Source organism: Aphanomyces astaci, assembly GCF_000520075.1.
Source record: "Aphanomyces astaci strain APO3 unplaced genomic scaffold supercont1.3, whole genome shotgun sequence".
In the NCBI taxonomy this organism is placed as follows: Eukaryota; Oomycota; class Saprolegniomycetes; order Saprolegniales; family Verrucalvaceae; genus Aphanomyces; species Aphanomyces astaci.
The window spans coordinates 606,425-617,246 of record NW_009798266.1 but is presented as its reverse complement, the minus strand read 5'-3'; the positions used below and the strand labels follow the sequence as shown (position 1 = coordinate 617,246).

The 10,822-nt window shown below is 53.7% G+C and overlaps 2 protein-coding genes across 2 annotated transcripts; one reads left to right on the top strand and one right to left on the bottom strand.

Annotated features, from left to right (window-relative positions):
• Window positions 1-15: 15 nt before the first annotated feature.
• Window positions 16-526, top strand: H257_01791 (hypothetical protein; the record flags this gene model as incomplete). The annotated part of the gene is made up of 2 exons (XM_009825163.1): window positions 16-165; window positions 218-526. 2 exons carry the CDS (start codon window positions 16-18, stop codon window positions 524-526), a joined length of 459 nt encoding a protein of 152 aa, XP_009823465.1.
• A 5,000-nt stretch (window positions 527-5,526) lies between these two features.
• H257_01790 (hypothetical protein) lies at window positions 5,527-5,805 on the bottom strand (the record flags this gene model as incomplete). Its single annotated transcript, XM_009825162.1, has 1 exon — window positions 5,527-5,805. One exon carries the CDS (start codon window positions 5,803-5,805, stop codon window positions 5,527-5,529), a length of 279 nt encoding a protein of 92 aa, XP_009823464.1.
• Between the last annotated feature and the right edge of the window lie 5,017 nt (window positions 5,806-10,822).

Genomic DNA, 10,822 nt, shown 5'->3' with positions numbered 1-10,822 from the left:
GGTGCGTACATCGTTATGGACAACGCGAAGTACCACAAGGGACGCCCTCGAGGAACACCAAACAGTCGCCAGTGCAAGCGAACCCTCCAAGAAGCGTGCGTTGCCTACGGCATCCCCTTCGAGGAAAAAGGAATTCAAGAGCGCCTTGTGGCAAAAGCTGTCGGAGTACATTCAACAAAAAGTCGAGCCCCAAATCAACCAAATGGCAGCGTTGAAGGGACACCGAGTTGTCTTTACCCCGCCCCATCACTCGGATTTGCAGCCAATCGAGTTGGTTATTGTGAAAGGCCAAGTCGGGCGGCGCTACGCTGATGGAACCGGCTTGTCTGAGGTCAAGGCGCGCCTTGAAGAAGCATTTGACGACCTGAAGCCCAGTTCTATTCAAGGCTGCATCAAAGCTTCCGAGGTAAAGCTGCAAAAGCTTTACGACCATCTTGTGGAAATTGATGCTTTTGAATCGGATGAGGATTCATCAGCACAAAGTAGTGGCGCCACTGATGATAGCGACTGTGAGTACTCTAGTTAACATGCTAAACCTTCATGCATATAAATACTCTTAAAATAAATTTGTACCTTGCAATAAAGTTTCGAAAGTATAGTTCTACTCGCTAATTGTATATCTCTCGAAGTCTATATGAATTTGTCGAAATCACTCGATGCTGTCGGGGACTGTGAGTTCCGACAATTTCTTGCCAATGCAATAGAAGGTGTCGGGCGAATCCGAGCGGGCCATTCGGTACGCCAGACTTTCGTCATCAGCAGTAAGCCAGAGTCCCTTTGTCCCTTTGATGTTGGCGACGATGTGCCGCATGCAAAAACTATGCGAACTTTGCGGAAAGACAGTGTTGCAAGCGTTTATGAGCCCTATACGTTTGACTGAGAAAAAATGTGTGTATTATTTCATCCTTTTTATCTGTCAGATAAAAGAGCGGGATGGCTGTCCAAAGCGCCAGCGTCTTTTAAATGATTCAGGAAGCACGTCCAGTTTGACCCGTCTTCAGGTGGGACAATGGCGATAACTATATGTCAGATTGTGCAAGTCATGAATACTAGTCAGGTGATCAATTCTACTATTACCAAGGATTAAGGGTTTATTGTTTGGATCCTTTGTCGTAGCGAGTAGCAGCATGCCGTTCGTGTTCACGACGTCCTTAAGGTATGTGCCTGTTGTAGAGTTGGTTTCAGATGACTATACGAGTATATTTTACCATCAAGCGCGATTGCGTCTTGACACAATTTTGCCTCACGAATGCAAAATTGGGGAATCAATATGCTGCGGTAGAAATGGCTTCCTTTCTTGTCGATTTTTGCATGCGTACCAGGATTGTGTTGAACAATCTTGGCGAAGTAATCGCCAAGCTTTTCAAACGATACATTTACATCGCCATAAAGCAGCCGGACCAGCGTCTGCCCTGCTGGCCGCCGAGGTCGAAATGTCTTGACCGTGTTTGGCCTTAACAGTCAGAACACCCTGTTCTGTCATGAACATCACCACTGCCCTGAAGCCTCAGGTAGCAGCATTGGCTGCAGCTAGTAGGAGGTTTTTGTGCCTTTTAGAGGCTTTTCCTCAGATAGTAGATAGCCAGCCATATCCACGGTACATCATTAGGATGCCGTGTCCTGATTAGCTAGCCATTAGCTAGTCCATCGAGCCTTTAGAGCCAGTTGTTCTCACTGGTAGCTAAGCTAACTCACTTTCCGTTTCACCCGCAACCACCCAGTGTTCCCCCTGGTTTTTGCACCTTACCACTGGTTATGAGCTCCACCGCACCTCTGCTGCGGCAACCCGCCCAACCCTCTCTGTCGTCCACCACCTGCGTGGACTCGACAACTTTGACGAGTAGCACTTTGAGTTGACCACGATCGTCCTCCAAGGAGAAGGCATGACCACTCAGGTGACGCAATACACTGGCGTCGAAGCCAAGTGGTCCATCAAGGGCCTGACACGTGCATTTCGTGTCCTCGATGGCGACACCAAGAAATTGCGTCGGCACATCGACGACGCAGTCCTTCGACCGTCATCGGAGCCACCAGTCCTTGTTGACGTAGCGCCCAAGCTCATCGATCCTATCATGGAATACCTGGCCGAACATCGTTCAGCCAAGTTCCTCGAAGCTCGCGCGGCCAAAGCCGCGCTAGAGCACCTCCTGAAATTTGAACACGCGGATGTTGAACGATCCATCGCGTTGGTCTTCGCGTCGCTGTCGGAGGTAGTGCGCGGCCGCAAACCTTCGTCAATGCGTCCACTGCATCATCGAGTGGCTCCGCGGCAAGTTCTGCAGCGAAGAGAAGAAGTTTGCGTCCGCCGTGGACGTCTACACCAAGTTCCACGGCATCAAGTTCGAGCGATATTGCTCGCTTGACGGCAGCCTGGCCACTTTCGACAAGCTTCGAAAGGACGTCGAAAAACGCGAGAGCACGACTCTCAGCGACAGCCACCTCGCATCGGTGTTGCTGTCCGCGCTGCCTGATTGCATTGCACACGATGTGCAAGTATGGCGCGGTGCTCGACCGAGCATCCCATACACCCAGCTGCGGGAACTCTTGCCGCAGCACTGGCACGAGTTGACCGAGAAATACCCTGATTTCTTGGGTCCCAAACCGACGGCTCATGCCGTTCCGGTTCATGGTTCGGGACAAACGCCCGAAACCACTCGATCGAGCGCTTTACGCCTCTCGAGCTATGATGGCTACGGTCAAACGACCGGCCTCAGTCCATGGCGCTCGCAGCGCGACATGCCTCGCGAAGATCACGGCTATTGTGACTACTGCGCACATGCAGGTCACCGCACGATAGATTGCACGAAGCTTCTCGTGCATTCCACCAAAACGCGGTGCGACGCAATTTTGTCTTTCCACCCGGATGAGTGGCGACCCCACCAGGGCAACTCCCACCGCACGGGGGTGGTCGACGAAACCAACACGGCCAGGGTAGTGGGCATTCCCAAGACCCACCAATCGCCCACGCGGCGGTCGTGGCGGTCGATCCGCCCATCACCAAGTTGATGTTGGTGCGTTTCTCAACGCACTCCAACAAGGCCTACAAGTGATCGAAATAAAGATATGACACCCATTGGTTTCTGCAATTTCTTCGCTTCCATTGGCCGAAACGGCCTCCAAACTTGGCCAATCAAAAGGCAACATGGTTGCAACCCAGCGGTCATTGCGATTTGACAATCCGAGGTCTGTCACTCGAGCAATTGGCGGGAGATCAAAAACCCGCGAGAAATATTGATATGACCGTCTGATACATTTCGCATTTTCACCCGCAACAAGCACTTGATTGTAAGGCAAATGGCATCGATAGTGTACTCACACATCACACTCACGCAGATATACTCCTTAGACGCCATAGCCATGCCCAGAGGAGACCTTCTCTCGGACGACGAGAAGTTGGAGGTCCTGGTCCTCCAACGCGAAGGCCACAAGGCGCGCTACATCGCCAACGAGCTCGACCGCTCGCGTGGATGTATCCAAGGGTTCCTTCGCAGTCCGTCGACGTACGGCATCGCTCGGTCGCCAGGAAGACCTTCCACCGTCAGCCCGACCCTGCACCGCCGACTAATCCGAGCTGCCCGTACAGGCAAGTACACGGCTTCCGAGCTCGTGGAGCGGCATTCGCTTCATGTAGGCGAACGTCGTGTGTGCCAAATACTCAACAAGTGCGGGAAGCTCAAGTACAAGAAGCGACTTGCCGCGCCAATGATGACACCGGCACACCAAAACGCCCGTGTCAAGTGGGCCAAGGATGCGCGGGAATGGGGCCGCAAGTTCGAAGACATCTTCTGGTCCGACGAAAAGAAGTGGAACCTGGACGAGCCAGACGGGTTTAGCTTCTACTGGGTTGACCTGACTGGCCACCGCGAACACTTTTCGAAGCGCCAATATGGGGGTGGCGGCGTCATGGTTTGGGGGGGTTTAGCAGCCGCGGCAAGGCAGAGCTGGCCTTTCTGGAGGGCAAGCAGAACAAGGAATCATACATTGGTACGATTTCCGACTTCATGCTGCCCTACGCCCACTGGAAGCATCAAAATGTCTACCAGTTTCAACAAAACAATGCGTCTATCCACACGGCGGGCGCCGTTTTGGAGTAGTTCAAGGAGCCCGAAGTTGCCGTGGATGTCATTCAGTGGCCGGCCAAGGCACCTGACTTGAATCCAATCGAAAACCTGTGGGGAATCATGTCCCGGAAGGTTTACGACAACGGCCGGCGTCAGTTTTCGAAGAAGGCCGACCTCATCGCCTGTGTGCGCCAAGTTTGGGATGAGATCGACATCTCGTGGCTGGGATGCCAAAGCGATGCGACTTAGTTGTTGCGAGCAAAGGTCGCAAAATTAAGTACTAAAGACTCGATTTGCTGAATGTGTCATATCATTATTTCTTCGTCAATTTTTGTGTCTTGGGTTGTGGATGCACAGAAAGCCGTTATAACTGCCCCAGTAGGACAACGAATACGCTCATTACAGGTGTCTATTGCTATTGAAGTAGTTCCTCAATCGTCGAACGTCGTTACTGGACTTCTTCATTAGAAAATCCTGGCGGTCATATCTTTATTTCGATCACTGTAGCCCATGGCGGCCGCTCCCAACGTGGTTACGATCACGGCGGTTATTCCAACCGCGGCTACGACCAAGGCGGCCTACAAAGAGTCGCGTCTTCGGACCGACGCGATCAACGTGACCAAAGTCCGTTTCGCCACCACCGCGATCGCAACCACTCGCGCGATCGGCCCGATGATTTCTTCAATTATGATTATCATTGTTTGGCTCCTCCAGAGCTGTACCCCGTCCAAGATGACCGGCGAAGCCGCAGTCGCGACACCCACCACCAAGGTGCCCCCGGAGAAAATATCGGAGGAAACGACCATCGTAGTCGTAGGCGTAGCGTAAATCGCAGCGACGCTTCTCGTCAACATGACCAGACTCGTTATTTCAGTCTTCATGCACGTTTGCCAAAAATTACGACATCTCGTGACAACAAATCGGCATCAATGCCTCGATTATCTACACCTAGATAAAATGAACTTCAATCGGCATCATTGCCTAGATTAAATGAGATTCAATCAGCATCATTGCCTAGATTAACGACACCTCTTGAACAACAAAAACATGTCTCGTTTTCGGTACTACAACAGTCCACCAACACTTCAAGTATAATTCCAAAAATACTTTCGAAAATACTAAAAGACTTTCGTCCACATTTTGACTCGCTTGATACATCTATATCGTGGTCACTATTATACACTGGCTGGGCACTTCGTGTGTCACCGACTAGTCCTATAATTCAACAACAACTAGACTCATGTCTTCTTGGCTTTCGGCCTTAGGACCTTCGTCAAGGTAGCAAATATAACACTGATATTAGTGAGGTGAAACACGCCACGAGGCGACTATTCACTAAAGTACTCCGTACCTCCACTAAGGCATCCGAACCTTTGACACTGCCACACAGAGTGTGTGTGTGTTTGCAATGGGTCAAACTAACGCGCGACCCAATTTCTCTGCACGCTTCAGAACACTTCCCCTCCTACGGAAAGTCAAGTGTCTTGATGAGGGCGGCCACGGTAGGGTCTTCCTTGTTGACTGCCGCCCACTTGCGAAATACGACTGGAATGTCGTCCAGCATATTCACCGCAGGTTCCCAGGACGATTCTTCATCGTCGAGTCCGAGCCACTTCACCAAAACTTGATGTTGGCCATCCATGCATCGCGCTTCGTTGAGGAGCTCCACATGAAATCCGCCATCGCCAAACGCGATCTGCGCCTCGAAGTCTTCGGTCACCTCTCTACCACCTTCGTGGTACATCTTCAGTCGGCACGCATGATGGACCGTGACTTCATACGGTGGCACCAGCTGCTGAGTCTCTATCACCTGGTATGTGATGACTCTGGTCACTTGGCAGGGTCCGATTTTGTTGAACGGTTGACGACCGATCCGACAAGCACAAAATCGCCGACCGAAAAACCCGCAAACTTGACTTGGGATTTTAAGTCGCGGCGTCCACGCGCTTGCTGACGCAACTTGTCGCTTCGCACCGCCACGTTGCCGTGCATTTCTTCAAGCGCCACTAGGAGGTCCGTCACATGTTTCTGATGGTCGGCGCCAAGCCAGTCCGCGACGTAAACTTCCTTGGACGTCGGGTGGACAAATCCTGCCAGCGGGGTCTTGGTTAGCAGGCCGGTAAACGCTGTCACAGGCGCAATTCCTCCCAGCCGGTCCGCCGGCTGATGGTTGAGGGCAACACATGCGACCATTCGTCTGTGTTCAACTTCATTTCGCTGAGCAGCGCCTTCACGGCGCGCGACACTGTTGACTACTTCTACAGTCCCGTTCGCCCAAGAACTGTAGGCTGTCGTGATGTGATGGTGGGCACCCACCAACTTCCGCACCTTCTCGATCACTTCATTCTTGAAGTGAGAACCGCCATCTGACACCCATGTGTCAACGCAGGCGAACGTGGTAAACCACGTCATCAGGCACTGAGCGGTCGCGGCGGCGTCAGCGGTCTCTGCCGCGAACAGCTTCACAAAGCCACTCATGTCGTCCTTCACGACAAGCACTTGTTTTTGGCCAGACTTGGCCATGGGCATCGACAACCAGTCGAAAATGGATGAGCTCGTTCGGCTTCTCCGCGTGAAGCGCCGAACCCAATGGACGGGGAATCATTTCTTCGTCAATGCACACGCAGTGCAAATAGGCCCACACGAACGCTTCGACGTCCGTGGAAAGCGTCTTCCACACAAACTTGTCGGGCAACGACTTGGTCGTCGTTGCGATGCGACGGTGACCGGTGGTTCCATGGTGAGCGATAACACAAATCCGCTGCTGTAGGTCGACAGCACCGTTGGGATCCAGATTCGACCGTCTGGGTCTACGTAAAAATGGGAGTCGTCGTCCCAATCCACGCCGTTTGGGGTGGTCCCTCCCCCTTCCAGGGTTGAACGTTGGATGCCGCTGATCGTAGCGGCTGTCGGCCACTCGAAATCCACTTGTTGCAGGGGCGACACCACATGGATCAACTTCCGAACATTCGCAACTGGTTGATCCGTCGGAGCCGAACCCCATCGGCTCAGGAGGTCGCCCCATACGTTCGCGTCCCCCGAGACGCACTCAATGGTGTATGGGAAGGTCGACATCACCAGCGACCATCGCTGCAACTTGTCGGTCTGGTACTTAACCATGTTGGCGTTCGAGCCACTTGGGTTGAAAATATACACCAAGTTGCGGTGATCCGTGAACAGACGGAAAACCACCCGGGCGTACGACCAGGTAGTCGAGTCTCTTGGACTACTCGACCATGGCATTCGACGATGGGCCAGCGCGTACTCGCGCTAGAAAATGACCCACTGATGAACGCAAGCGACTGGTGCCGCTGGTCTTCGAGAGGTAAATCCAGGTCCGCTGGCGGTACTTGTGTGGCGACCGCACCCGTCCGTGAAGACGTATACCGTCATGTCTTCTCGCGGATGCGACAGGGGCACCACATGCGCCAACGCGTGTTTCACCTCGTCGAAACACTTGAGATGATCGGACGGCATCCCCTAGCAGGGAGTGCAACACGCACCAACGCCGTTTTCTTGCAGCTTCCGGCTGCCTTGGTGGTCACATCCAGCAGACGTCGCAACGGATCCACCAGCTGGTTGTAACCAGGGATGCTCGCACGCATCCAGTTGGTGGCACACACAAGCTGTTGGAGGTTGGCCGCGGTCGTGGGCGGCGGCAAATCCACGAGTCCTTGAATTCGGCTGGGGGAATGGGTGATTCTATCGGCCGAAATCACCTTGCCACACCACTCTGCCTCGCGCAGAAAGAAATGACACTTCTTCGGGCTCAACTTAAGTCCGAACTGGGCACAGATGGACAGGACTTGGTCCAACAAGTCGAGCAGCTCGTCCGTCGTCTTGGCGGACCCCAGCAAGTCATCGAGCCAGGCCAACAGGCCTCGAAACAGCAGCTCACCAAACATTTGATTGACAACCGACTGGCAGTACGCGACAGCGTCCGTCTGTCCCATGAGCACGCGAGTCGGGATGCACTCGCTGAAGGGCGTCATGAACGAGAAGTTCATCTGGCTGTCCGCATGTAGCGGCAACTGCCAGTACCCCTTGGTTCAGTTCCAACATGAAGTACACGTTCGTTCCGACCAGACAGACCATCGCGCTGTCCAGGTTTGGCATCGGCCAAGGCATCGGCTCCGTGCAGGCGTTGATCGGCCTGCTGTCGATCGTCATTCGCAAGTCGCCGACTTCCTTCTTCGGCACGATTCTTGGGGCTGCAGCCCACGTAGCCCGGTTGTTTTGGTATACCATACCATTCGCTTCCAGGACAGCCACATGGCTGCCCATGTACTCAACATGCAGCGGCGGGTACCGCCGCATCCCACACTTCACCGGCGTCGAGCCGGGTTTGATCCGAACCTTCAATGGCTCGACCTTGACTGGCGGATCGTCGCCCAAGTCTTCACGGAACACATCAATATGTTTGGCCAGTAAATCGTTCAGCCGCGTCGCTTCAGCTGGCGCAAGCCCGCGCGTCTCCGCCTCGGCTGCCTTGGCCGCGAGAATGGTTTGAACGGCGCTCCGCTTCATCCTCGACGGAGGTTTTGGAATAAACCTCCGAAGTAGCACACTCCATCCCGTCGTCGGCATCAAGCTCCGCCGGATTCAACTTCTCCGCCATCAGGCGCTTGACATTCGCCATGTCGGACAATTCATTCGTCGTCACGGACGAAACGTCCCATTCTTCCTTCTTCTTCCTTGCTCCAACAAGGAGGTCTTCAACGCCGAAGCCCAGTAACTCCATGACTGGTCGACTCACGATGAGTTACTTGCTGTCGACGCGTCGTCGACCCAGGCCTTCAGACAGCGCAACACAAGCGGTCCACACGTCGTATCCAGCGTCACACAGTTGAACTTAACGCTGCGCGTCATCACGACTGGCTTGGCGTCACTGCCATATGCGTACGCCAAATGCAGCACGCTATGTGAGGCAGTGCCAACTTTGACACCAGCTGCGTCCAACACATCCATGACAACGGTCACGTCCGAACCAGAGTCCAAGAGCACATCGTCCACGCGGACGATATTCTCCAAGAGCACGCCGCGCTCTGTCTTCTGTCGCTGCGGCTGGTTGACCAGCGGCAGCTTGCGCTTCCAACAACGTTTCGGCTTCGCCAGGCGCGGTCTTCGGGCACCGCGCCACACGGTGACTCGTGTCACCGCACTTCAAGCAGCCCTTCTTGGCACGTGGCTCGGCGGTCTTGGGCACGATCGCTTCGGCCTTTCCGCCGACTCTGCCATTGTTCTTGGCGGCGTAGGCGGCCGGGAAGGTCTTCCCGGCCGCCTTCACGTCTTGAAACTTGAGGCTTGCCGCCTCGTGGAGTTTCTACCGGCTTCGCTGCCGGGGAAGGTTTGGACTCGTCGAGTCCCACGTACAGCTGGTGGCCAGCTGCAAATGTTCGCAGCCAGTTGACGTAACGAAATTCGTCGCCTTCAACGCCTTGTTCTGCTGCAACTGCAGCTGCTTTTGAACCGCTGTCTTCAGCGATTCCGGCTTGATCGATTTCGTCATGACTTCGACGACCATCTTGCCTTCTTGATGGAGTACCCACTCCTGATGATCTTGTTCCAACAAACGCATCAGCTCGTCCAACTTATGATTGACGCGAGCCTCTGCGTCCAAGATCTTCGTATCGATACGAATCGCTCGCTGCAGAAATTGCTTCAAAACGTCCATGTCTTGAGGGTCATCCTCAAACGCTGACTTGAACCACGCGATCCACTCATCGTTCGTGATGGAATTGTGGTCGCAGTTATTAAAGTCAAACCGTGCGATCCGTCGCTTCGAGAACGGGTCCATGCAGGCGCTCACGGGTATCGCGAACGGACGCAGAGCGTTGATCTGCCTCAGACACTTCTGGTACTCGCGCATGAAAGCGCTTCTTTCGGTCTTGGTCGAGCCTGAAAATGTCGGCGGCTGCGGTAGCGCCGGTGCGTTCCAAACTTGCGGCGCCACACGGCCGTAACCGCCATCGCTGCCTATACCCGTGTCGTCACGGACATTCGACGGGTCGTTGTCGGCTGGCAACGTCACTGAAGCGCCATCTGCTTCAGTCGTTGGTGGAGCAGCTGCTGAGACAAATCTGCGACAGCTGGTGTTCCTCGGGTTGTGGTAGGGGTGTAAAACCCACCAAGTTGCGGTTACCACTCGTCGACAGCAAGTGGCTGTCATCGTCGGGGATATCTGAACGGGTCCTCCACGGTGCGCCGAACGGCGCGTCCTCGCGGTTCATCGATCCGGTCACGCGACCGCGATCGTTCTTCGGTGTTCTTTGGCGTTTCCTCGTCGGAGGAATGTTCGCGTACCATCTCCAGTGAAAAGCTCAACAATGAACTAAAGATATCTTTGTTTTGTCTCCGGCTTCTTCTTGGCTTTCGGTCACGGGGCCTTCGTCAAGGAAGCAAGTATAACACACTGACATTAGTGAGGTTAAACACGCCGAGAGGCGCCTACTGAGTACCATTCAGTAAAGTACTCAGTTCCTCCACTAAGGTATCGGCACACACACAGAGTGTGTGTGTTTGCAATGGGTCAAACTAACGCGCGACCCAATTGCTCTGCACAATGGCCTTTTCGGAAGATGCATCAGATATGATACTGTAACTTCTATATTACTGAAGCAATTTCAAGGCTTCCTTCGAATAATTTTTCTTCAGACTAGACTTCAAATGGTTTGCATTGACGTGATGCATGGCCAAGGTCACTGCCACCTTCGAAATTTGAGCGGAAATATGTCCATGAGGAACATGTGTTAATAGGTGCT